The 27,458-nt window shown below is 41.5% G+C and overlaps 1 protein-coding gene across 1 annotated transcript; it reads right to left on the bottom strand.

The window, feature by feature from the left end:
- Positions 1 to 195: 195 nt before the first annotated feature.
- Positions 196 to 27,140, bottom strand: eif2ak4 (eukaryotic translation initiation factor 2 alpha kinase 4). Its single transcript, XM_067614961.1, has 39 exons — positions 26,733 to 27,140; positions 26,491 to 26,606; positions 24,158 to 24,260; positions 23,890 to 24,063; positions 23,390 to 23,470; positions 23,111 to 23,259; positions 22,920 to 23,020; positions 22,670 to 22,827; positions 21,980 to 22,518; positions 18,296 to 18,411; positions 17,107 to 17,261; positions 16,557 to 17,005; positions 16,404 to 16,476; positions 16,228 to 16,317; positions 16,021 to 16,143; positions 15,687 to 15,791; positions 15,403 to 15,466; positions 15,220 to 15,299; positions 14,946 to 15,047; positions 14,797 to 14,847; positions 14,450 to 14,686; positions 13,860 to 13,935; positions 13,423 to 13,544; positions 13,100 to 13,149; positions 12,400 to 12,568; positions 11,682 to 11,798; positions 11,465 to 11,530; positions 11,182 to 11,352; positions 10,921 to 11,055; positions 10,547 to 10,654; positions 10,001 to 10,129; positions 6,989 to 7,075; positions 6,666 to 6,775; positions 6,517 to 6,575; positions 5,934 to 6,037; positions 5,239 to 5,307; positions 4,287 to 4,331; positions 3,217 to 3,332; positions 196 to 640 (listed from the first exon to the last, which is right to left on the bottom strand). The coding sequence occupies exons 1-39, from the start codon at positions 26,859 to 26,861 to the stop codon at positions 583 to 585; spliced, it is 4,986 nt and encodes a 1,661-aa protein (XP_067471062.1). The 5' UTR covers positions 26,862 to 27,140; the 3' UTR covers positions 196 to 582.
- Between the last annotated feature and the right edge of the window lie 318 nt (positions 27,141 to 27,458).

The raw sequence follows: 27,458 nt of genomic DNA, 5'->3' as shown, positions 1-27,458 counted from the left end.
GCAAAAACTTGCTCCATTCAAGATATTTATAAAATTTACCAGTCTTGAACTTAACTGACTGAATCCATCAAATGAGTTGTTTTAGTTGTGTAAGTTTTAACTTACGAGGTGATATTCAATATCCAGATAGTTAATCATCAGGGTCCTCGGATGGGGGGGGGGTTCACATTTACACTTAAAACACATCACAGCATGTGGGGAAAAAGTGATTTATTCCTACTTTCTGTCCCATTGATAGTTAGAAATGTAACATTATTGTATTTATGACACATAGTTATCAATAAAAAGCCCTTTCTCTCTCAAATTCTACAGTTCTATTAAGGCAATGAAGTCCAACAAACCTACTTTTGTTGAGGGGGGACCACAAAACACTGGAAATGATGGAGTTTGGGTAAAAGAGCTGAGTTACCATTAAACATGGTAAAGAAAAAGACTTGTGTCTTTGGGGTTCACATTCTAAACAAAAAACGGTATGAATCTGTCAATCTTCAGGCAGAAGTCCAGGCTGGAAACAGTATCTGAGAGTTTACTGAGCCTGAAGCAAAACGGGATATTTCCAAGGTCCGTGGAACACCTTGGTTTTCATAGAAGGATCTTGTAGTAGTCGTCCTTGTAGCTGTATAAGACCACCACAGCCACCCTGTAAGAGGACAACATTTGTCAATTATATGATTTCAAAGAATATTAAAAACAAAAAAATGTTATGGAGGACATCCAAATAGGACATATCAAAATCAGGACAATGAAATTCAGCCGAGAGGGTTTCCAAAATCTTACATTTCTCTAGATTAAGAGGCCCTGTTGAAATACCAGAGATTTAAACTCAGCCAAAATGAAAGTTTTGGCTGAAAGCAAAGCTCAGCGACTGCAAAGCCCTTGGGAAAAGTTTAGTTTATGGTTGTGCTGCAGCAAGTTGACTGCTGCATGAGCCCACTCATCTGGCCTCAGCTGCTTGTGCCTCACATTCAATGAAAACAACAAAACAAACATAAAAACACCCCCTGAATACTTTCATTGTTGCCTCTGTGAGGCTCATTTATCAGTTAAGACTTTTTCCCCTAAATGGCAAATCAAACACACAGCAGAGACAGGAAATTAAAACCAACTGCTCTGGTGAGGCAGACGGGAAGCCAGAAAGAGTGGCTTTGATTTTTTTCTTTTTCTTTTTTTGTTACGATCTCATTCATGAAAGAGAAAATCCACTGAATCCCTGACAGAGCTGATCTCTACGGGTATTCACTAGCGTCACAACAGGAGGATTTAGCCTGGGCTTTGAAAAAATGTTCTGCTGGGGAGTTTGGGAATAATAACCACTTCATCCACAACCTCAGTAATGGATGAAGTTAACCCGCCCCATGCGCTGCAGTCTCAGTGTCAATCAACTGGGGTGTTAAGAGCCAGACATCAGAAGACCAAACAAGGCAAATCCTTCTCCAGATTTCACCTCAGGAAATGGGATCAGCTGAGGATTTGATGTTCTCCAAGGCAGTAGTTATCCGTCTAATAGCTCCCTTTGAAGGACTGACTGTCACTGTTACACCTGGAGTGTGTGGGCTTGGTGGAAGCTTTGGGGTGGCAGCTGCCCGTAAAAGGAAGTCTGCCTTCTTTGCCGTTATTTAAGTGGTCTTAATTGTATTCCACTCTTTGCCTCAGGTTTCATTTTTAATAAAAATTACTAGTCAATAGTGGATGGAAACATGTGGGAGTGAGCAGAGAGGTGAAGCCGTGGGGGGCTCATCTTCCACAAGTGCTCCTGCTGAGATGAGGCGTCTACAACTGTTTGTTCGGAAAATGTCTGTACTGTATCAAGTTCCTGTTGTTTTTTTACTTTTGAGGGGGAAAAGTTCAATAAAAAACATGTTGACACTAAAGACAAAGCTGTGCATGTGAAAAGAGTCTTTTAAAACTAAAGAATTTTGACTGTTTTAGAAGTGACACGGATATACACTTTTGGATTTCCACTTTTTTAGATCTTTGCTACATCCCTAAAATCTTTTCAATTGTAAAATTCAAGTATTATTTATTTGAATAGTTTCTTTCTTTCATAAAATCCAATAGAGTAGAGAGAAGAGTGGTGTGATCAGACTGTTTACTGTGACAGCTGATTGACAGGATGATTCATCGGGTCTAATTGACTAAAAATTCTGATTGTTAAAAATACTACTGTATCATCACCATAGCAACAAACTACATCTTGACATTTTTGCCAGTGCACTCAACATGTCATTAATGACACTTGTAAACGTTTATTTAGTAAATTTGACTGCAGTTTTTAGGCACACTGTTGGCATGGCTTTAGAGATGGCAGTATCAGCCGGTCCACTCTGGTCTGAAAGACCCAGAGATGGATTTCCATGAAATTTTGTACATATTCATGGTTCCCAGGGAATTGCTGGTGATCCACTGACTATTCACTGAAGCGTCATCATAAAGTTGGCATTTTGAGTTTTTAGTGAAATGTCTTGACAGCTATTGGGACAGATATCCATGGTGTCCAGAGGATGTAACTTTGTAAAGTCTCCTGACTCTTCCACCAGCGCCACCATGAGACCATCAAAGTTTTCTCGTATCCAGTGAAATATCTCAGCATCTACCAACAGACATTCAGGGTTTGAAGACGATTAATAGTAATCGACTTTGGTGATTCCCTGACTTTTCCTCTAGTGCCACCATGAGGATGTCTCCACAACTATTGGATGGATTGTGGTTCAGACATTCATGCCCCCCCTAAGAATTAATTGTAATTAATTTGGTGATCCTCAGACTTTTCATCTAAGCCCACCATCTAGTCAAAATTATATTATTATATTTGTCCAATAATTTAGGTTAGTCACCAAACTAGTGACTGCCTCAGCTGTGCTTAACATTTAGTGGTAATTTGCTAATGTTAGCAAGCTAACACACTAAACTAAGATGATGGGCACGATAAACATTATACCTGCTTAACAGCAGCATGTTAGCATTGTCACTGTGAGCATGTTAGCATGCTGATGTTAGAATTCAGCTCAAAGCACCACTGTGCCTAAATACAGTCTCAAAGAGCTTGTAGCACAGCTGTCAACCCTTAGTTTTGTTAGACTATTAACAATATATGATAGCTAGCTGGGCTTGGCATGAAACATTTTTTTTTGCTTTGATAACAACAACAAAAGAAACTCAACAGTTTAGGGCTACAGAAACATGTGGAAAAGCCCCCAATCACACACCCCAATGCACCTTTTTGCAATTTTGTAATGGTGGATCTCATCGCAGATGGACTTCAGGTAGCGTTGCTTGGGGAGACGAGACAGCAGAGTCTTCACACTGCTGTTGAACTGCTCCTCACAATCAAACTGGGGAGAGAGATAAAGAGCAAGTTAAAGCAAGAGGATGGGAGAAGAGTCAAGGCGATGTGACAAAATGTTATAAATACATAGACCACATACTGTACTGGACTTCAAACAAAGCCTGGTACAGTTTAGTTTTATCATGTCAGAAATTGTGGAGCCTGTTTTCTTGTTATTTTCTTCAGAATTAAAAAGTAGAAGGCCTTTTGGAAGAATGAATGGGGTTTTTCATCTTCAGACTAAAGAGTATATTTTTGCATGTCAAGTGTAGCGGGGCAGTGACGTTTAAAAGCTACACTGGGTTTATAGATTTCCTTTGTTCCTTGTGTGACTCGGGGTAATTTGCCATATTTAAAACAGGCCTTTCCTGCTCGCCTGGCTTACACACTGAGTATTGTCATGCGTTTTATATACTAAGTGTGTTTTCTTTGACACATGTGCTGCAAGGGGCTGGCTGTATAGGTGGCCCGTTCAATTATGTAGTGGAGGCTTTTGCTTATATAACAGTGGTGTTAAGAGCATTTTTCTTCCCTCGTCATATTTCTTAACACAATACAATTAAACTTTTTCTTTTTTTTTTTTAAACCTCAGCTCTCGGGAACAAGGGTTTTTATGAGCCGAGTTTCGCTCAGGAGTTTGGAATGTGAATATTAACACCTCTTAAGTATGCGTTTTGTTAACGTTAGTGCGTGCCTTTCTGTATGTGTGAGCCCTATTAAAGGAGTGTAAGTTAGAATCTTGTAGCAAGTCTCGCTGGCTGTGGAAAAAAGCAGGGGTGTTCCCTCACTCCACGCCTCATCAGACAGGACTGTGAGGAAGGAGACGGGATCCCCTCTTCCTGTCTGGGATATTGACCTCTATTGGCCGTTCTTTCCACTCCTCCCTCCCTTGCGCCCTTCACTAGGATGTAGCCTCTTATTAACTCTACAATGTTCTTGATAAAGCCAGTAAGGAACCAACCTCCAGAGTTAGGAAGTTGATCAGTGTTTCCTTCTGCAGGTCCACCTGCGGGGATAAAAAAAAAACAAAGCAGGGTTACACAAAAACACAATGGGGCCTTGATCTGACAAGAAAAATTCTTCACAAACTGTTCATAACGTACTGTATTACACATTTTGTGCTGTAAAATACAGCAGTCATAACCTAGCTAAAAAGTATCATCAAATGTACTGTTCCACTTGCTGTCCAACAGGTTACATAATTTTTTACACAAGGTAATCCAGCCAATTCTTAACATCAGAAAAATTACCAAGAATTCCACTTTCACCAGGCTTGAAAGCACTCCATGTCCCTTTCACAGGAAGGAGCTAATGGCCTCCTGGGTTTATCATTGGAAAATGAGTAGCTGTAGTCTGACTGATAGACAAGAAGGCTGCTGACATGCAACGACGAAGACTTACAGGCCTGTAAAACTGCTTACCGGAATCAAGGTGATTATGCATGTTATGTTTCAATAAGTCGTATTCACTCTGGCGATGCTGATACAATCCAGACCCCAACAGGAATGACAAATGTATTTGGAATATGCAGCGACATGGTAAATAGGACAAGCAGGGGTGATTTACTTTGAGAATATCTGGCCATAAATCTACAACGTAACCAAAAATAAACTCAATATGGAAGCCATTTACATCCCCTGAAATGACATGCTGGCTGCCTTCTGTTTAGTGTTCATTGTTCTGTAGCGGCTGGAATGGATTCACAGCCATCGTACCTCCAGCAGGGGATTTTAGCACAAGGCAAATCACTATAAAAGGGTTGCTCCCTGTGATGTTTGCTGTTTTAGCTATCAGAAGGCCTTTACTAGCTCCGCGATTTCACACATGAATTCAAGCGATAAGGTGGGAGAGCGAAAAAGGGGGGAGTGAGATCTGGGAGGAGGGATGAAGGGGTAAACAAACAAATTACTTACCGCCAGAACCTCGATGTCATTGCTCTTGTTCTGCAAATTGCTGCCGAGATTCTGTAATCTGGTTTGGATCTGAAAGAGAGAGAGAGAGAGAGAGAGAGAGAGAGAGAGGGGGAGAGAGAGAGAGAGAGAGAGAGAGAGAGAGAGAGAGAGAGAGAGAGAGAGAGAGAGAGAGAGAGAGAGTGTGAGAGAGAGAGAGAGAGAGAGAGAGAGAGAGAGAGAGAGAGAGAGAGAGTGTGTGAGAGAGAGAGAGAGAGAGAGAGAGTGAGTGAAAGAAATAAAGAAAAGGATTGGAAGAAAATAATAATTGTTGCCATGATCAAAATGAAGAAAAAAAAAATCTCCACATGCAATTGTTTTATAAGCAGACCAGTAGCCTGTTGTACAGTTACAGGCATTTACAAGAGAAGACAGTGACGTAGAGACGACTTCAGCAAACAATCACTGGGGGAAAGAAACATGTTTGCTTTTGGTTTGGGTCAACAGTTTAAAAAGGGCTAAGACCTGGTATTGACTTGGGTGTGACCCTGTTTGACTTACGAATGCGTGAACACGGTTTATCATAGAACTGCAGGATGTCACCATCAATTTCTAAGTCCTGTAATACTGACCCTGAATAGACAGACAATTTTTATTGATAGAATTTTTTCTACAATTTGTGTGTGCATGTGTGTATACTGTCTGTGTCATAAACTGACCTGGGTCTCATAGCGTCGTCTTGCGCTGGCAGAAACCTTTTCCATGCTGATGACATTCACATTCATGTTTATGGTGCCGCTGCTCCCATGCTGCTCTGATGAGCCTGCAGACACAAAAGGACCATTTCCACATTTTATCCACGAGCCTTTTTTACATTTCCAATGTCCGACAGCATATCACACCTCAAAGTGACACTTGCACATTCCCATGAGATGACGGTGAAAAGTGCCCTCGCTGAACTGTCATTCAGTTTAATTAGAGCGGTTTGTTGGCTCCCTCTGTGTGTGTGTGCCAGAAGTGGTGTGAAATTTAACACTTGAGATGATTATTCTGTTGCACTAATTGTACGTCACTCTGGATAACAAATCGGTTAAATGCCATGTAACACTAGGATCAGTCACACTTTGCAGATTCTATCACAAGATTATGTCTCATAATTGAACAGTTTTACTGCATACGCCTTGGTGGAGTCAAAGCACAACTGTATGAAAACAGAGGTGCGACTGTTTAATGCTGCGGTGAGACTTACAAACAGACAGTATACACTGTACATAGGTCATCAGACTGGACTGAACACAGTACCTGTGGTGTTGAGCAGTGATCCTTTGGGGTTCTGAAGAGACATGGTTTCAGATATTTCCCTGCAGGGGCACAAGGATAACTTTGTAATAACAACCACTTCACATCGTTAACGGACATCTGAGAGGCACATTAAACCAAAATTTCTTTACCTGATGTTTCTTTCCTCAAATTTGGTCCGACATTTCTGAATGATGTGGTCCACCAAGTCCGTCTCTGGAATCCGTTTCTCGGACTGTCTATCCTTCTCAAAGGATTTAACCTGAAAGTCAGAGAATGACTTAAACATGTGCTGCTATATAAAACCTTCCCATAATTCCTTCTAATCAAAACAGTTTGGAACACGCTGTGATCTCCATTGCTACTCCCCAGTGTTATTTGTTGTAAAATATGGTCTAGGCCAAGTGTATGTAAATTGGATTTCAGATATATTCTGCACAATACTTTGCTTTGCTGCACTGTAAGGCTGGGTTACCTTCACATAGTTGCCCTCCTTGTCAGATACCAAGGCCATGCAGGTGATGCCGGCCAACCTGCAGTGGTCCAATAACGTCTCCTGAGACTGGAATGACAAAAAGCTAAATTACTCAGATACACTTTGAGTGGTAGTTTAAGTAAGTTGAACTAGGCATCCATTAAAAAAATGACTACAACTACAAACACTCATTTTCAGAACATGCGACACACATGAACCGCTGACTGCTAGGTCTCTGTTGCACTGGATTGATGGTGAACTTTCCACAGATTTCAGCGGTGGGGTTTCAGGATGTTTATATCAATTACTTACTAAAAGAATCACTAGCCAAATTTGACAACATTACAGGAATTTCGTAATTAAAACGTTACAGTTACCCAGTTCACACTGTGACTGATGTGGTTGCTGAAACTATGTGGCTCATTCTGAGGCAACACTAGATTCGTGACCGCAAGAATTCCTCTGCAGCAGCAGTCAGTCAGTCAGTTTAAGTGGAGTTTTGCTTGGAACGAGAAGAGTGTGCGCTATGCCGGCACTTATGACTGAAACCTATGTGTATTCAGGTACTGCATTCAACCATGATAGCGTGTATATATGCATATGTGTGTGTGTCAACCCAATTTAGTTTCATTGAGCTAACACTGTTGCAAACAAACAAACCCTTAAGTGTACCGCAAGCGTGTGTATGTATGTCACTTTGTCTCGCCATCATGCAAACTTCCTCTTCTTTCGCAACTTTCTCATTGACAGAACAAATCAAGTCAAAGGTAAGCAATCGCCTGGAGGCAGATGGGCAACTCTGGGCCATATGCCTTCGCATGTGGAAGGGGTTTGCCATATTTGGCTAATAAAAGCTTAAAGAGTGGAACTGTCTCCTTCTGAGGATGAATTAAAGCTGCAGATTTAGACTGTTAAGAGGCCAGCATGTGAAAGGTGTTAACAAAAGTCTAGTGACGGAGAGCGAAGGGTGAGAAGATCTGAATAAGGTGTTTCTCAGCATCTCGCCACTTGTCAGAGCATCGGCACGCATACATAATCAACAAAAACACACACAAACACACTTGACAATTTGGAATGTATTCCACTTGTTTCCAGCCAAACCCAAACTTTCCTAATTGCTTCTAAGGGGAAATAAAGATGGCCAATTACCTATTTCCTCTGCTAGTACAAAAGACAATGAAGACCATTAAAACATAACAATAGGTTATAAACAATAAAAGAGAAAAAAACAAAACACGAGGAGCATTAAAATGTGGATACAGTGCTGTGCCAGGGAGGGCGTTTACACCAAAACACAAACACAGGGCTGAGATGGGTTTGTCACATAAACATGAAGAATGTGACAGAGGCATGACATCAGGAGTTTTGGACCAGAAGATAAATAACTTCACTGTGAGGGGACAGGTCTCAGCTTGGATGTTGTCCAATCACAGTACAGTTTTCTCTAACAAGAGCTTATCAAAAAACCACTGGAAACATGTGTAACAGATGACTCTATTGACTCTATTGTATTGTCTCTATATGTCGAGTAAACCTCTCTCATAAGCAACCACAAAGCGCAGCTCATTCTCTGGGATGTTTACTATTTCTGATCCTGTTATGATAAGTCTGTAACTGACAGATAAGGGGCATTTTCCAAACGGGTGGGGGAGGAACGTAAGTCAGTTGTTGCCCTCTGTAGGACGGATGAGGTTACAACAAGACATGAAGTACAGGAAATCACCCATTTTACACAATTGCTGATTCACTTTGTCTATTTAAGGATCTACAAACAAATGTGGTGGAGAGTTTAGACGCACAACAACATGAGGGTTGAAGTCCAAAACGGATCAGTGGATGAACACAAACTCAAATAAATTCATCGGCCTGCTTAAACTTCTACATGTGCAGTGTTGTTCTCAGATTTCTTCCTATCTTAGGTCCGGAAGCAACAGAAAGGGAGTGACTTACTGAGGAGTGGACTCTGCTTCCTTTAGCTAAGATATATTTAGGCTTGGGTCTTAACTCTTCTGAGTACTTGTTATGCATTTTTTTTACATTTGCAATGATGCTTTCTTGGCTTTGAAGGTTTTTTTTAATCAGTGTAACTGCCTGGTAAAATCAAGATTGAATATAAATAAAGACCTAGTTACCCACAAATGTAGCACCATTTATGTTCTTGGACAAAAATATTAAAAACTTATGAGATGCTTTCAAGCCTTTGTGGCATACTTGGTTCTCATGATGAACTTCATACATATAAAAAAAAAAAGCCATGACAGTCATTTATAACATGCAGGTGTGTATGATCATATGTGTATAATCTGAAATTTCCACTGAAAACCAATTTCAACAGTTAATGTTCTGTTTCAACTGCCAGATCACAACTGAAAACCCAATTTAAAGGTGACATATTATACACATTTCCAGTTTCATATTTGTATTCTGGGGTTTTACTGGAATATCTTTGCATGATTCACAGTTCAAAACTCCTTATTTATCTTATTCTGGCTCAGCCTCTGTCTGAAACAGGCCGTTTGTCTCTCATGGTTCCTCAGGCTATGTAAACAAACAGTAGAAGTAGCATTTCACTTCTTTTTCTCTTTCTTTACTCGAAATGGAAACTTCTCAAATGCATCCATACATGTTCGAGCTGGAATCTGATCCGAAATATGGGAGTGGACAACGTTAACAACATAGCGACACAGGCTATAGAACGGCAGGTCATTTGTGGGCATGTGCAACCAATCTGATGTCATCACAAAGAGGAAGTAGAGGTAACTTTGCAAATGGAGCATTCAGATCAAACTGAAGCCTGAGCTTTTGACTTTCAAGAAGCATTTTACTTTGATCATGTTTAACATAGAAGTCTGACATCATAACTGTATAAAAATAACAGAAAAACACAAAAAGCATGATATGTTCCCTTTAGATCAAGCCACTGGTTTCTGAGATTTCAAAAGTGATCCTTAAACCCCGGCCACAGTAAAAACATTCAGGTATAAATGCAACTCTATCAGGCAGGCTGCTGACCTGTGAGACATCATAAGCAATGTCTGCTGAGACGCCATTGCTCCACAGCTTCTGGACGACAGTGATGGCCCTGGACATTGATGAATGCCCCACTGGGACCACCAGCACATCACAGGAGCTCACTGGTGGCTGATAGAAAGAGCAGAGATGATCAGACTATTTCTGCCAAGCGACAATGTGAAAAAAACATTAGTCAAACAATAGGAGATGCAAATACATTTTTACCTTGTACTAAATAATCCCCTAATGTATAATTTCAAGGCTTCTGTCTGTATTTAGATTTACATGAAGTGTTCTGGGCACATCATTTTGCATTATGAATCTAAAATATAGGAAATAATGCACCTCCAAAAATAACTGCATAGCATCAAGAGTCACAGTGATCATAGTTATTAACATGTTTCTAAAAGTGGCTGTGTGGCGGCCGACTACTGTAATAAGGCATCATTAAATATGAAAGTCTGTCTGCTGCTCCTTCATTACAATAATTAGGAATGTCAGATCCCAGTGTGTGTGTGTGTGTGTGTGTGTGTGTGTGTATCTCACTGGCTCCTCCATGCTGGCCATGGCAGCACAGACTTTGTCCAGAGCCACACTGGCCCCAACTGCAGAGGGGACTGGCACTGTGGAAGCTGGCCCTCGAAAATCCAAGATCTAGCAACACAGAGAACAAACTACATAAAGGTACCATGTAGACTGCATCACCAGCCATGCATCATATGGAATTAATGAAATACAGACAGGAGCGCTGGGGATTTGGGATGGAAAAAATGTGGTTCACATACTAGCATATGTGGAAGAAAATCTTGTGCCCACATTTTTAAAGTAACGGCTGTAGATTTTGTTCATGACTTCAACCAGTTTATTTATTGGTTTTTATATGTGGAATGAGAGGGATGAAGCTCTACAGTAAAACCCACCAAGTGATCGTAGCGTCCTCCAGCGGCCACGATATCGGGTACGGTTCGTTTGCGCTTCCTGATGAAGGCCACAAACTGAAAGATGACCCCGGAGTGGTGCTGCACCTTGTACACTAAACCTAAGTTGACCACCACCTAAAAAGAGGATACATCTGTATTAAAAAGGGGGAAAACATGCACAGATGCTCCACTTTTACCTTTCATTTTACAAGGAAATGTTGACAGCTCTACATCATCATTGCTCTAGAGAATCCAAATCACCTGCAGTTTCACTCCTAGTCTGCGCAACAGCATCGTCAGCTCCTCCAGGTCCTTGAGACCCTGCTTGGCCAGCTGTGTGACGGCGGTCTTCTGTTTGGTGAGTGATGTCAGCAGTGGCGCCAAGTCCTGCAGATCCCCTTTCTGTTCTATGTACTTATATAATGTCTGCAACTGGATGCAAAAGAGGAGAGATCTTCATGTTTACGAGCGAGTACAAGTGTGCTGCTGCTGCTGCAAGACTGATTATTTTTACAGAAGGTTCATACATCCAGTGGACACTTACACTGTTGGTTGACAGTGAAAAATTGCAGAACTTTGCCTCCACCTCACGTTTGGTCAGCTTTTCACTCTGGGGAGAATACAGAGCCAGAAAAGGCCATACAAATGTTATCTCTGCTATATTTGGGAATAAATCTTCTGTATATATTCATACCAGGATATACCAGCAACAGACACGCAATGTGGATAACATCTGTGATGCACATGTGACCTGCACTGACCATGGCGTCGCACAGTATGTTTGAGGCCTGGCTCAGTTTGTCCTCAGGGACTCCGCTGTGGAGCAGGATGGCCTTCAACAAGCTGGTGTGGTTCAGGTAAATGTTATAGTTCCTTTCCTGTGGTCGCAAAAAAAAAAACACGCAAACACACCTTTAACCCTCTGGGCTGCAATTACAGTCAAAAGCAAGAGCACTACTGTACAATGAGTGCCTCAGTGAATAATGACTGTTGTGTCCGGCTGCCCTCTCATTCTGTCTGACTCACATATTCTTAAAAGCTTTCACACAAAGAGCTGGGTGGTGGAGAGGATCAGAAACAGGATCTATGAGGGATCAGGCACAGGCCAAACCCTAAGTTGACTGGGTTCATGTGACATGCAAGGAGAGCTGCGACTGGAGACTGACGCAGCACTGGGATGTGTGGACAGGAAATGGACTGTACCGGGAGGGAGGACAGGAAGTGGACAGAGCTGCACAAAACAGATTTACTATGTAAATAATAAATACCATGTAAATCTGTCAGGCTTACACATACTTTGGTATGTCAGGAATGTGAGTGGGAAGTAAAAGGGGAAAAACAACATCAGTACAGGTTGTGAAGACGGCATCCCGAGGAAAATAAAAGGACAATGAGGCCTCCGGCCAGTCAACACACTGTTCGGACTGAATGTGTCACTTGAGTGGATTATTTAAAATACAGGCAGTTTATGTGTGTAACCTGAAGTGCCGGGAATTCCTGGACTATTTCAGAGATGGTGTAAATGGTCTCAGCATCCGGGAGCAGACTGTTGGTGACGGGTGTGATGATGTCAAAGGCGCACTCCAGAAGCTCCCTTGGGTGCGCGCGATCCAGTTTCCTGGGTCGAAACACGCGCTCGATGCTGTACCTTAGGAAAGATGAAGAGAAACATAAACACGCTCGTCTTTGAGAGTACAAGCAGGAATGCTCGTGTGTGTTTATTGTCAATATGAATGTCAGTTTTCTCAAGAGATACAGAAAATTTATCTTTCTGCTGGTTCAGAAAAAGGACTGTACATACCATGATGGTCTTGGTATGTACTAAACGGTCCTAAATACACTCACACAACTGTAGCAAATTTACTTCACAGTGTTTATGTTCAAGATAGTCAAAACAGCACAGAGGTGATGAGTACTGTAGCTAATTTGACTAGCCTGCATAACGAGGAGAACTCCTTGTTTAACTTTCTCTAACATGAAGACAATGATGGAACCCTGTGGCTCATCACCGAGTTCATGACTGAGCCTACATATGGAAAAAGTCTTTTAAGTAAAAAGAAAAACACACAGAAAGGTAATTTGAAAAACCATTTTGTACTTACAATGATCATTATTATTACTGGTGTATAATTTACAAAGGATTACTGGTGTAAAGATGTGTTAAATCTTTCAACTTTACCTCTTCAGATGTGTTATATTACTGCGAGCCACAAATCTTGCGAACGCCATCTAAAGTGAAGAGAGAGTTGAGACATTGGGTGCACTTGTATAATGACAGTGAAGTCAGTGCATACCAGCCTGTAATCAATCACAGTGTAGAAACAACCATTTAGTCCTCAGGGTTTCCTGAGGTAGCAGGATCTTAAGGCGGCTGCTGATTGCAGCCTCACACTATGTGTGTGTTTGCGTGTGCTGATGCAAATAGTTGTATAATTAGTGTTGGTGTGCAAGTGCGGACATGCACACCCATATGTGTTATGTGTGTGCGTGTGCTGTGCTCACGCGAAGGTCAAAGGGCAGTGTAACCAGCATTCCGCTGTGATCCATGAAGCAGGCCGGCTCGCTGCCCTCATACAGCTTCCTGTTTCTGGGAAGGAGCAGCGGCGTCTGGAATCGCACCGCACCTGATGACAAACATCATGTATAACATCTGCATAAGATAACATAACCCTCACCCTGAAAGAACTGATGCATGTGAGCAGATACAAACTGAGTATAACCAAATAAGTACAGCTGGATATCATCAGCAGTGTGTACAAAAATAACACAAGCACCTGCACTGAGTCTGTGCCTCCCCAACAGTGAACTTATTGTTTAGCAGCCGCTCACTGAAGCAGATGTTGGGGTCCCTTAAAACGGTCTTGCGGCGTGTCAGAAGACCAAGTGGGATGCAGTGAAGAGTCACGTGCACACGCAATAAACAAGCGTAGTGTACTCACCATGCTTCTTGAAGATCCTGGTGATTGTTTCATACACATGCTGCTGCAATTTGGCACTGCTGAAGCTGAAGCTGCCCTGGAGGGAGACCAAACAAACAACCTCTGTTAGGGATCAGGAGACACCGGTTAAGCACTCTCAGGCCTTCTACTTCTCTGCATAGACCAGATGAGTGAAGTAGCCCATAAGAAACAGAGGGGTTGGTGCCGCCAATTATATGTCTGCAGTGACATCTAAAGGTAGAGAGGAGAATGATTTTCTAAGATTGGTACCCAATCGACGACAGAATTGAGATTACTGAGCCTCACAAAACATGTTGAGTTTGCGCTTTAACAAGAATTCATTTATTTTTCTTGTGCTCTCATGTTCTTGGGGTGCACCATACTTTTCTCATCAGAACAAATGAAGAAGATATTGCTGTGGCGGGCTCTCACCTGTGTTTGTAACATCAAAAGCACATTTAATAAATTAAATTCCAGTCAAATTCAAGTGTAACCCTACATTTTAAAGGACAATCACCTGACCATGGCTTCTGGTTTTGGGTCTGATATAGTATACAAGTATAGCAGAAGCAAGCAAGCAGAAGCCCTACCTTGTGTAGGTCTATGTCGTAGGTGAAATCTATGACCGGTGTAGTGTTCTGAGCAAACAGCTGGCCCACCATGGTGCGGTAAGCCTTGCCGTTGATATTGGCCATGGTGTGCTGCAGCACCTCGTGCAGCTCTGACTCCTCCATCTGGGGTGGAGGCAGCAGTTCACTCTTCAGCAGCTCCTGGGCAGTGGGCCGCAGGGCAGGGTCATGAATCAGCAGCCACTCTATCACCTTCCTCTGAAATGAGTTACAGACACAAAGAAAAGACAATCATCAGGTTTTTTATTGTTAGATTGTGGATTTATGACAAGAAGGAAGAACGTTGACAGCAAATGCTACGTCCTTACCTGTGTTCCTTGCTCATACGCAGTAAAGTCCTCAGGGAAGCAGATGGGCTCCTGTAGTGTGAAATGAGGTAAGTAACAAACTAGTTTTAAAGCCCCTCACAACCAAAACTACTTAACACGTTTATTCCCAGTCCTGAACATGGACATACCACACGTAGCTGGCCTAGGACAGAGATGCGCTCGGACCCGGTGGTCATCGGCCGGTAGGACATCTCAAACAGGATGATGCCCAGACTAAACAGGTCAACTTTCTGAGGACAGACAAAGGAGAACGATGAATATGAGGCACTAAAAAAACTCACCCAAGAATTCAAACTTCAAACAAAAGTCACACAGAGTCAACTGCACAAGGTTTAATAATATTTGGCCAGATAACTCTATGGATATCAAGTGAGGCAGAGTAGAAAAAAACTGAAATCTTACTTGGTTGTAGGAGGCTTTGGTATTTCCTTGAACTTCTGGACTGACATAGAGGGCAGTACCAACCATGCCCGTCATGTTACCTGGCATTAACAGGGATGGAAAAGAACACAACGTGTCAGGGAGGTGCATAAATATTAGAAAAAACAGAGTTACACAGTGTGAATATATTTTAACTCTCTGCACCTGTTGGGTCCAGTTTGGGAATCGCTCCAGGGACGCTCTCCTCCACTTCAAATTTACCTGCAGCCTGAGAACAGTTTGTTCACAGATTCATAATATCTTGATTACTGGCTTCATACATCTTTATGTAGCTGCAAAAGCTACAGTTGAACAACTATTAAGCAAAGAAATAAGACACAGCTACGCAGTTTCAATACTTCACATAAAATCCTTTACATTAACACCACACCACAAGCAGCCTGCCAGCAGGGTGAAGCAGTTAACTGCTTGCTGACAGTAATGCATACCACATTAGCAGGATGGTCTGTAGCCAAGCCAAAGTCTCCAATCTTCACATGGTCCTGCGAGTCGAGGAAAATGTTGACAGGCTTCAAGTCCCTGTGAATCATCCCCTAAAGGAGAGGAGGCATCTGCTCAGTTATGGGTGATTGAAAACATGGCCTCATTCCCATTAATGTTACTGCTATGCTATACAAAAAGCAATAGAAATTGAAGCATGAATAAAACATGGCTAAAACTGGTGATCCTTGCTGTTCTGGGATATTTCAGTAACAGATGGGTTTTTTGTTTTTTTTTTAAAGGAGGGTGGAAACTGAAATACATAAACAGACAGATAAACACCTGCTCGTGGATGTAAGCAAGGCCGTCTAGGATTTCCCTGAAGAGCCTCCATAATCGATTCTGGTCCTGATGCAGGCCATGGTCTATTGTGTCTCTTAAAGTGCTCTTTTCACAGTATTCCATCTGTCAGGAACAGTAAATGTGTTAGACGAAAGGCAGTGACCTCTAGTGGTACAAATGGGGGATTGAGATGAAGATGAAGCTTACTTGTATGTACAAGTAATGTGCTATGAGGATTGGTCGTTCTGAGTCTGTGCTCTCCGTTGTGTCCGTCACCGGCCTTTTGATAGGCTCAACCTGCGGAAAGACACACAAGTCATTTGATACACTGAGCCAGACACTAACAAACAATTGGACAAATAATGAAGCAGAAATATTCAAACCTGTGACATCTCTTCTATGCTTTCATCGCCATTGTCAAAGATGATGTCACTCCTCGAGTCACTATCTGATGGCCTGAATGACAAAAAAAAGTGTCACGTATCAAGAGTTTGTGCAGTCTTACTTGAGTTACTGCACATTAAAAAAAGACTTACAGAAAAGAGGCACCAAACACATCTTCTTCATCATCATCATCATCCTCATCATCGTCCTCATCATCACTTGATTGGTGTCCACTACACTTGGCGCTGGAGGACCTCTCAATGGAGGTGGACCATTCCACTGAGCTAGACAGGGCCGGAGGCGGCGCCATGGCCTCCACGTTGTCGAGGAGGCCCAGTTCGTTGAGGCGCTGAGGAGGATCTCTGCCCCGAGGCGGCTTGTCGGCTGTGCTTTGAGTCTCTGAGCTGTCTGTATTGCTAAGCACCCCTGCAGAGGAGATCTCATTGCGCTCGATCCACGCGTTATAGTAGCGCACGATATTCTCATGGTTGAGGCGCGAGAGCAGTGTCACCTCGCCTTTGATCCGTCTGAACTGCTTACTGGCTGGGTTGACCTGGATGCGCTTCACAGCATAGTAGCAACCATCTAGTTTGTTCTGAACCTGGAGATGAAAGAGAGGGAATCGTGGAAGAGACATAGAACCACAAGGAGCTAGGTTGTGATTTCTATGTGTTAAAAAAAAAACACAAATACAATGCATACCTTAATCACAGCACCAAAGGCTCCTTTCCCCAGAAGCTGGAGTTCCTCAAACTCATCTAAGTAGCGAGAGAACTGTCTCTGCACCCCGGAGCTGAACGGAGCACTTAGGATGTGGCTTCTTGGGATGACCGAAGATGCAAAATCCTCAGCAAGATCTGAGAGAGGACAAAAAGTATGAGACGCTACTGTGGACTGGCTTAGAGGGGATTTTTACCTGGAACATCTCATAAGATCTCTCTCATTTATCTATTTTCTCTGTGTGTTCTCACTGCTTTGTAGAACAATATGACATTACAGATTTGGGGGTGGTATCAACTCCTTCACTGTAATTGTATATATGGCCCTTTATATGACTGTTAATTGAATATCTTCAGATTTTGGACAGTTGTTTGGGCTTAATAAGCAATTTAAAGACATCACCTTGGACTCCGAGAAACTGTGAAATATATATATTTTTTTTTTGACATTTTGAACATCAAATGATTAATAGAAAGATGTTTTTGTAGAAACCTCTACCTCACATCTTAGTTTGATGACTCAATTATAGGATATGTAGAATACTTTAAGTCCCCCTCCACTCAAAAATGTGTTTTTCTTCTTGTTCCTACAGTTGGATGTTTGAGCTTCTCTGTGCAGAATGATGTATGTACAGAGTTTGATACTAGAAGACTGTTTTCACATTCATCTGCTGATAGTGGAAATTTTCTCTGTGCTCCCTAAAAATCCGATTTTAAGCGGCGTAGGCCTACGAGCATGATTTGTGACATCACAAATAGTCTGGAAGCCAATTCTGGTCCAATATGTTACTTACAGAAGTGTGATGTGGAAACTTGAAGCCTCCATTGCACAAACTCTGAGAACAAACTTTACAGTGAAGTAGGAGACATCTCGTCTCCACCAGTTAAACCTCCGAAATGAACATTATTTGCATATTTCTAGATTCTGGATTTTTTAATGTGGGAAAAGGAACAGATGTCATTTTAGAGATAATTTAAGATAGTTTAACTTTTTTGTGTAATAACCATATCAGACACAAATTATTATTGAAAGTAGAGTATTTTATATACATCTTAAAACATGTCTGGAGGGGATCTATCAGTGGTTTTGCTGTGCTGGATTTTCAAAGGTGTTTCTAATATTTTGTCCACCTTCATTTATATATGGTATACTGTATGTAGGTGTGTATCACCTTCTGGGCTGGCATCTGGGTACTGTGGCAGGTTTTTAGGTGATGGAGGCTTGAGGAAGGGGTGGTCCAAGAGCTGCTGTGTTGTCCAGCGTTCAACATCATTCAGGCATACACACCTACAACACAAAACACACAACAGATGGTTCCACTGTAGATTAATCTCTGACAATGAGCTAGAACAATCTAGTCTATTGTGTAAATCGACATTGTGCTAGTGGTCTGCTGACAACAAAAAGCAGACTTATAGAGAGCAAAGAAAAGGTCTGAATAATCGATATTTACCCACCAATGTAGTTAGTTGGAAATCTTTGTTAGAATGGAGTTCATGTATATTAACAACTTAATCTGACAACCACATTTACTGCACTGCCAAATCATTTAAAACTGTCTACATGTCCTAAAGGAACCACCAGTGTTTTTGCATGTTTAGCCAATTTACTACAAAGCACATATGCTTAACATTAGTTAGCACTTCTTTATTGAATATGATCAATCTGTCTTTAGTAACAGGCTATGTATCAGAGTCCTTTAAAGTAGCTGTAATTAAACCTCTTCTTAAAAAGCCTAATTCAGGCCTTTTAGCCAACTATAGACCTATATCTAACCTTCCCTTTCTCTCTAAGATCCTTGAGAAAGCAGTCGCCAATCAGTTGTGTGAATTTCTACATAACAATAGTTCATTTGAGGATTTCCAGTCAGGATTTAGAGCGCATCACAGCACAGAGACAGCACTGGTGAAGGTTACAAATGACCTCCTAACTGCATCAGACAAAGGACTTCTCTCTGTACTTGTCTTGCTAGATCTTTGTGCTGCATTCGACACAACTGATCATCACATCCTATTACAGAGACTAGAACATTTAATTGGCATTAAAGGAACTGCATTAAGCTGGTTTGAGTCAGCAGGTAGTTCCGGGTCTGAAAAGGGAAGCCAATGCACAAGTGCCTTAAACCTGCCTGGTCATCAGGGGGGTGACTACACTGGCTGCAAAAAGAAGTCCAATTGTATAGAAGTCTATGGGGAAATGACCCTACTTCTCACTTGATTTATTACCTCAATAAAGTTTCACAATGAGTTTATGTTCTCAATCGCTAGTTTCAAGTCTTCTTCAATACAGCATGATGTTCATTTTGTAAATTATGGTCCCATTTAATTTAAATTTGACGATAAAGCAGGGTATGCTTTAGGGCTTGGCCACATTGTGATTGACAAGTTGCTACCATGGCAACAACATTGGTTAGGTAACGTAAACATGGCGGAACACCAGATTCACAGAGTACAAGTGTAGCTCAGGTCGCCGCTATTTCAGTGTGTTTTAAGTTCATGAAAGTTAATAGTTACATTTTGGTCTCCTAAAAAAGTCTTGTTCAGCATTTGGTTGTACTAAATGACCCTCTATGGAGTCAAATGTTCAGTTTTTCCAGTAAGTACATTTTGTTTTAATGGTTTTAAGCCTGTTTTTCACTAGCACAATTTAGCATTAGCATTATCACAATTGACCATAGACTGCAAATGCACCATGCTAACCATGCTAGCAGCTAGCATTAGGGTTAGCTCCACTCTCTCATCCAAATATGCCAAACATGAGGCTTCAAAATATAAATCCACAAACCAATAGGTAACGTCACGATGGCTACATCCATTATTTTTATCTACATACAGTCTATGGTTTAAGTCCTATTTATCAGATCAATTTCAGTTTGTACATGTTAACGATGAATCCTCCATGCACACAAAAGTTAGACATGGAGTTCCACGAGGTTCTGTGCTTGGACCAACAGTATTCACCTTACATATGCTTCCTTTAGGTAATATTATTAGGAAACACTCCATATTTTCACTGTTATGCAGACAACACCCAATTATATTTATTGATGCAGCCAGATGAACCAATCGGTTAACCAAACTAAGGACATAAAGACCTGGATGACCTGCAATCTTCTGCTACTAAACTCAGACAAAACTGAAGTTATTGTGCTTGGCCCTAAACACCTTAGAAACACATCATCTAATGATATAGCTACTCTAGATGGAATTACCCTGGCCTCCAGCACCACCGTAAGGAATGTGGGAGTTACCTTTGATCAGGATATGTCCTTCAACTCCCACATAAAATAAATTTCAAGGATTGCTTTTTTTATCTACGTAACATTGCAAAAATCAGGCAAATCCTGTCTCAAAAAGATGCTAGTCCACCCATTTGCTACTTCTACACTGGATTATTGCAATTCCTTATCAGGCTGCCCCAACAAGTCTCTAAAGACTCTCCAGCTGTTCCAGAATGCTGCTGCACATGTACTGACAAAAAATAGAAAAAGAGATGATATTTCTTTTTAGCTTCCCTGCACTGGCTCCCTGTGAAAATCAGAATAGAATTTAAAATCCTTCTCCTCACCTATATATGATCAGGCACCATCATATCTTGAAGAGCTCAGAGAACCATATTACCCAATTAGAACACTGTGCTCCCAGAATGCAGGCTTACTTGTGGTTCCTAGTGTCTCTAAAAGTAGAATGGGAGGCAGAGCCTTCAGCTATCAGGCTCCTCTCCTGTGGAACCATCTTCCAGTTTGGGTCCGGGAGGCAGACACCCTCTCTAAGTTTAAGAGTGGACTAAAAATGTTCCTTTTTGATAAAGCTTACAGTTAGGGCCGGCCCAGGCGGGCCTTGAACCAACATCTAGTTATGCTACTATAGGCCTAGACTGCTGGGGGCCTTCCCATGATGCACTGAGCTCCTCTCTCCTCTTCCCCCTCTCCATCTGTACACATTCATGTACCATTAATACATGTTACTAACATCCTCCCCGTAGTTTTGATATTTCTCATCTCGCAGGAGAATTTCAGCTGCAGACCGACTGCTGCCCAGCTTGACGCCCACCACTGCTGCTATCATTACTCATTTTTGCCCACTGCTACCTCTAATATTAGTCATATTTCTATTATTATTATTGTTGTTATTGTTATTATTGTTGTTGCTGTGCTTCTCTGTATCTCTCTCCCCTCTTCCCCCTCTCTCAACCTGGTCAAGACAGATGGCTGTTCACCGAGAGCCCAGTTCTGTTCAAAGTCTCTTCCCGCTAAATGAAGTTTTTCCTTGCTGCTGTTGCAAAGTGCTTGCTCATGGGGGAATGTTGGGTCTCTGTAAATTAAAGAGTACGGTCTAGACCTCCTGTATGTGAAAAGTGCCCTGCGATAACTTCTGTTGTGATTTGGCAATAAATAAATAAAATTGACTTGACTTGACATTACTGCCAACCACTTTCCAAGGCATAGTGTTCTAGAGTTTTGAATGTGTTTTTTTTCTTTCCAGGCAGTCAATGGTTTTCATTCATTTCTGTACAGTATAAAAATCTGTTTGGAGATATATGAAATTCACTTGAGTTTCCTGTTTTTCAATGAACTTCACATCTGCACATACACTTACATTACTATGTAACAACATAACTTTGTCAAGCAGCAGTGATGTCCACGTCAAATCTTAAAAAATCTATTTTTTAGAATGTAGTGAAATTAAAAGAAACCAATGCCAGAATACCAGAAACATTCCGTAAAACAAACATCTAAAACACTCCATATTTTAGGAAAATGATCATTGTTAAAGTATACATGATTTGTAGTGATATGTGTGAAAACATTGGTATGGTCCTGTAAGTAGCTTGTGGCATATAAATCCATACATACTTGTGGAGAAAGTCCTGGAAGTCAGCAGGCAGGCTTGTTGGCACCGTCACTGGATACTCCTTCACCTCATTGCCCTGACTGAGAGCCAGCAGCATCAGCCCCAGGTTCCAAACGTCCCCTTTTTTGCCCGTTTTGGTTGGCATCAGAGTATCCTCAGAGAAACGCACGTGGGCCTGCTCAAAAATGTCTTCTTTGCAGATATCAGCAAATCTCTTTGACAAGCTGTAATCAGTCAGACAAATGTTCCCCTCGGAGTCCACCAGCACGCTGGAGGCACTCAGCTGTTTGTGGACCACGGAGTTGGAGTGAAGGTAGTCAAGAACAGCCAGAAGCTGCGCCGTGTAATGGCAGAGTTTATCCAAAGGGACAGCAGTGTGGCTGATTAGGCTTTGGTTCAAATTGATCCCGGCCACATGTTCCACCAGCAAGTTAACCACAAGGCAGTCCTCCTTCTCACTGGAGCTCAGTGCCGTGTAGTGCACCAAGTTTGGGTGCTCCAGTCGCAAAAGGGAGTTGAACTCATTTTCTGCCCCATGGATCTACACAGGAATTCAATTGCAAGAAGTACTTTTAACCAAGAATATTGGACATGGCTTTCATAAGTATGAAATCAGAATTTACTGCTCTTTAAGATAAATAAATAAAGTCTTTATAATAATAATAATAATAATTGCTTCCTTCTCTACTTGCCTGCTTTTTACAGTTCTCAATCTTTCCTTTCTCCTGGCTGGTGAAGAACTTGCCCATCTTCTTGTTCCAGTGCAGCGACCACTCATAGATCACAGCAAATTCTCCTGAGTTTGCCTCAAATCCATAATAAACATTGCGGCTGAGCTTCTCGCTTACACCTGTCAGAATCATGAACACAGACAAAAAATGTACATGCAGCTTACTAAGGCCCAGTTAGGACCCAACAAGCATTGTCTCAAGAAATTCTCACCTAAGCTTTTCCCTCTGTGGACAACAAGTTCTCCAAAAGTGCTGCTGCTGAAGTGAAGAATCTCTTGTGAGCGTTGATTGTCTTCATTAACCGTGTCTCGTCTGGTGAAAGAAATAACACTGTAAGCATTATTACTTCATCTCTTTCACATGAGACGCATCTTACTGTTAGTGAAACAGTGCGTTGTGTACCTGTGGCGTGTATTCGAGGTAGTCCGACGGCGGTTACCAACTCCCTTCTTGGCTTCTGTTGGTTCAGGTGTAGCTACACCCGGGCTGGGTGGGCTCTTTCCTAACACGGAGCTAGAACAGATTGGTTGCTCCATACTCTCGAGTCGCTCCTGCAAATATTAGCATCACACAAAAGGTACATTACAACACCATTTTTTTCTGCATGGTATATATAATATACATTATGCAAGTTTTACTGCTTTTGTATGGAGGTGAGTAGAAATAGTGTGGCTCAAGCACCTGTTTGGCGATTTCCTTTTTTCTCTTTTCCTCTCGTTTCTCCTCCTCTCTTCTTTGGATTTCAGCCATGATTTCTTTTTCCTACAAGGATGAAAATATCTGTCATCTTTTTCTTCTACAACTGCCGTCAGTAGTTCAGTTATTTGAGGAAAAATGAACAGGGTACATGATTTGTCATATCCTCAGTATTTACAAATTTAGGCGAGTAGATAAGTCATTTCTCTCTCTCTTAGTTCTTTGAGAAAAAAGCACTTTGTAACAAAAGTATTTTAATCTGTATTTTTGTTTGAGATTTGATAAACTAAATTGTAGAATTTCTGGTGACTTGACTATATATAAATCCATTACTCAATAATTAGATGATAAGATACTTTATTGCTCCCACAAGAGGAAATTGAAAGTTATTTGTTCATTGTGGAAGGCCCTGCCAAATCACAATTACATAACCACACAACAGCCCCTGATAATCCAATGAATGGCTTTTTGTCTCTCTTTCTAACCATCTCCTCTTCCTGCTTGCGCCGTTGGTCCATCCTCTGCTGCTCCTCCAGGTCTCGTTTCTCCTGTTGTTTCCGCTGGTTCTTCAGCATCTCCTCATGGAAAGAGCGTGACGGAGGCTTGTTGTGCTCACTCAAGAAGCCCTGGATATGGTCTGCTAGCTCGTAAATCATCACCTAGGTGGAGGGGCATGTGCGCAAGTTAACAGAAGTCTGTGTAAAATGTTGTGTGTGTTTCTTTGCATGTGTGTGTGTGTGTGTCCACCCTCACCTCTCCACACCGCACCTCTGCCAGCTTGGTGAGTTCATTCCGAAGGTTCTGGAGGTTTTCGTTTGAGAGACCTTTGGCATTCTTCAGCTCCAGCTCTGGAGGCCTGTCAGTGCCCAAAGATATTAGGTTACCAAGCACGAATAAACACTGAGGTGACATTTAGAGCTCCACACTGGATCTCTGTACTGATTGTGCCTGGATTACCATCAGGCACGTGGGGCAGTGTCCCTAGGGCCCTAAAAAGCCAAAACATCTTTCCAGTGATTTTCTAATCATGTGGGCTCATGCGGATAATTCAGAATGTACCGTTTTCAGGCTGTAAACAGATTATAAAATCATTTAATTGAAAAATCTCAGTATTCATTTAGTTGTGTGACAGAGCTTTTGTGCACTCTTGACTCATTTTCTTAAAGCTGTACTAGTGTATACAATGTGTTTCTGCAAGTTGTACAAAATGTGCTACTGGTTGTATATTAGATCCAAAGTTTGGAAACAAACTGTTTTGGGAACAATTCAGTCAAATCTCTAAAATCTTGAAAATGAACCAATGTTTGTAATATGAGTAATATGATATGGAGTTCTTACTGAGCTTGGTGGTACAGAGTGGAAATGCAGCTAACTGACAGTGAGACAGGTGGAGGTTTGGGGCAGTTGGGACCCATTAAAGTAGGATCATTTGTACAAGAACTTTGCCTGCATAAAATAATCTAATGTTGGAAAAATTCTGATTTGAAAGAAAACAACATTATGAGGCTGACCAGACATTCAATGCCAGCTTTCAGTACTTTCAGACAGTTGTTAATTATTCTTGCTACAGACTTATTTCAATCACAACCAGAAAAGTAGCCCAACTCTAAGACACTTGACTGTCTGAAATATTTATCACCTTTTCCTTTTTCTCATGACATTTTTATGGGTTTTGCCAATTAGTAGATTAGGTTAGATTATTATATTAGATTACACTTTATTGAAAGATTCTTTTGAAGTCTTATGTCACAAGACAACTCTGTTTTACATATACAAGGGTTTTGTTGTTGTTGTTTTTTTTTTAAAAATGGGGTTTTATGTTTCTGGTGTGAGTGTGAACTCTGTTTGGAAACTATAACTGTGAATGATTTCATATTCATAGATTCTCATTCATAGAAAGGCTTTTATTTAATTGTTACCACACTGTTTTATTTCCAGCATGTCTTATTTATTTTATTACTACTGTTAACTTACTTAAAGATCACCTCCAGACATGTATTAAAAAATATAAAAAGACTCTTTTTGGAACAATACAGAGTCTATGAATATGCAAATATCTTTCATTTTAAAAGTTTACTACTTCACATAAGGTGTCTCCTCCTTCACTGTAAAGTCCATTCTCAGTGTTTGTGCAATGGAGGCTTCAAGTGTCCACATCACAGTTGTGTAAATTGAATACTGGACCAGGATTGGCTCCAAACTACTTGTGATGTCACAAATCACTTTCATTGGCCCCAGGCCCCCAGGAAGCGCACCAGGCTTTGAAGCCAATTTGACATTGTGGCCAAACCGTGTAATTACAACTTCTGGGTCCAACAGGGGCCTAAAAAGCATTTTTCCTGCACACAATCATGGGAAAATGAACGGCTGTAAAACAGTGGATACATTTTTCTGAGCATCACAACCTGCGAAAAATGACTCATTTCACTATCAGAATTTGGTCCATTCAGTTCGATAACAGTTGGAAAGTCTAGAAGAGCCGCATGATTGAATTATTTTATCCCAATTCAAGTTAGTGGAGGGCTAAACCAGAAGTTAGCCAGCTTGGCCAGCAGAAGTCTCTGGTGCGCATGCATTTGGGAGGCAGGATTAAAGGAAACTAGTGTGCTTGCTCGATGGGCCCCACAACACAGAAGATCATGCAGAAGCTGTGTGTAAGATCCAGGTAATTTTATACCCGGAGGAATAACTTTTTTGGCTTCCTGCAACACTGAGCAACTTTCATAGGAATGAACTGGCCCCGCCAAACAACACTGTATCTAGTTCTCTTAATACATTCATGGTAGGTCCGCCCCTTAAAATCTGATTTTTAATGAGCACAGAGGAACTTTCCACTTTCAGCAGATGAATGTGAAAACAGTCTTTCAGTGTCAAACTCTGCACAAACATCATTCTGCACTGTGAAGCTCAAACATCCAACTGAAGGAACAAGAAGAAAAAGATATTTTCGAGTGGAGGGGGCCTTTAAATGTGTTAACCATGTGAAGCACTTTGTAACTTCGTTTTGAAAACTGTTGTATAAATAAAGTTTACTATTATTATCTTCATGCTTGAGAGATGCAGTGACAACACAGGTAAGTACTCACACGTCCGGGTATGTGGGTGGGCATTTGACCTGCAAGTCCACAGTGGCGTAGCACTCCTGACCATTGCTCAGCCCGTTGGGTCGCAGGCAGAGGTGCACCTCTGGAGGCCTTTTAACCTGAAAAGAGCAGATCATTCCTCGATTTGGTTGGGGTGATCACTTCGGCTTATTCCAGGTAATATTAGTGATAACTTTTACCGTTACCCATCATTAGCTCACTCTGCTAACAAAACACCCAGCTACCTTCCACGGATCCTTATTCCTGAGATCCTGGAAATCATCTCCAAAGATAGATGCCAGAGCCTCTAGTTCATTTTCCTGCTGGACTGCGTAGTCGTCTGTCCCATCTGTTGGAGTGTGCTGACTGCTCATTCTTCTGCCTGGCTTCTACATGGCAGTCCCCCTCTGCTGTCACGCTCACAGCAGCGTCAGGCGAGAAGGAGGAAAAGGATCCGGTCTGCTCAGCACGCTGGTCCGCCGCCGCCCACTCCGCTGCTCGGTCTGTTTGTAAACTCAAACTTGAGCAGATATAGAGTTCACTGCGGTCAACTACTCAGTATTCACTAACTTATCACACACATACGGCCATGCACGCAACATACGACCACAACAATCTGTAACTCGCGCATGGCTGTTGCGAGCTGCGTCGCAGGTGAAACGTCATCACGTTGCGTTCACAAAAATGGCCTCAAGAGGGCAGTAAGTATACTAAATTGATGCTAAGAGAAGACAGTTTTCATTTGGAAATGTTGCATTAAAAGTAGCAATTCAACACCATAACCAGTGGATAATAACTAAATACATTTTCTCAAGTACTGTACTTAAGTAGAGTTTTGAGGTACTTGTACTTAACTTGAGTATTTCCATTTGATGCTACTTTATACTTCCACTCTACTACATTTCAGAGGGAAATATTGTACTTTCTACTCCACTACATTTATTAGACAGATTTAGTTAATTTTCATATGA

The sequence above is a fragment of the Thunnus thynnus genome, chromosome 16, assembly GCF_963924715.1.
Source record: "Thunnus thynnus chromosome 16, fThuThy2.1, whole genome shotgun sequence".
Lineage (NCBI taxonomy): Eukaryota > Metazoa > Chordata > Actinopteri > Scombriformes > Scombridae > Thunnus > Thunnus thynnus.
The sequence above is the reverse complement of the archived record's forward strand: the minus strand, read 5'-3'. Positions and strand labels throughout refer to the sequence as shown.

Excerpts from the sequence above, each read along its gene's own strand:
- eif2ak4 (XM_067614961.1), bottom strand. The coding sequence starts at position 26,861 with ATGAGCAGTCAGCACACTCCAACAGATGGGACAGACGACTACGCAGTC. Across the intron at positions 22,828-22,919 it reads CCACAGAGGGAAAAGCTTAG|GTGTAAGCGAGAAGCTCAGC; the intron begins GTGAGAATTTCT and ends TGATTCTGACAG. Across the intron at positions 13,545-13,859 it reads CAGGATCTTCAAGAAGCATG|GTGCGGTGCGATTCCAGACG; the intron begins GTGAGTACACTA and ends GTTTGTCATCAG.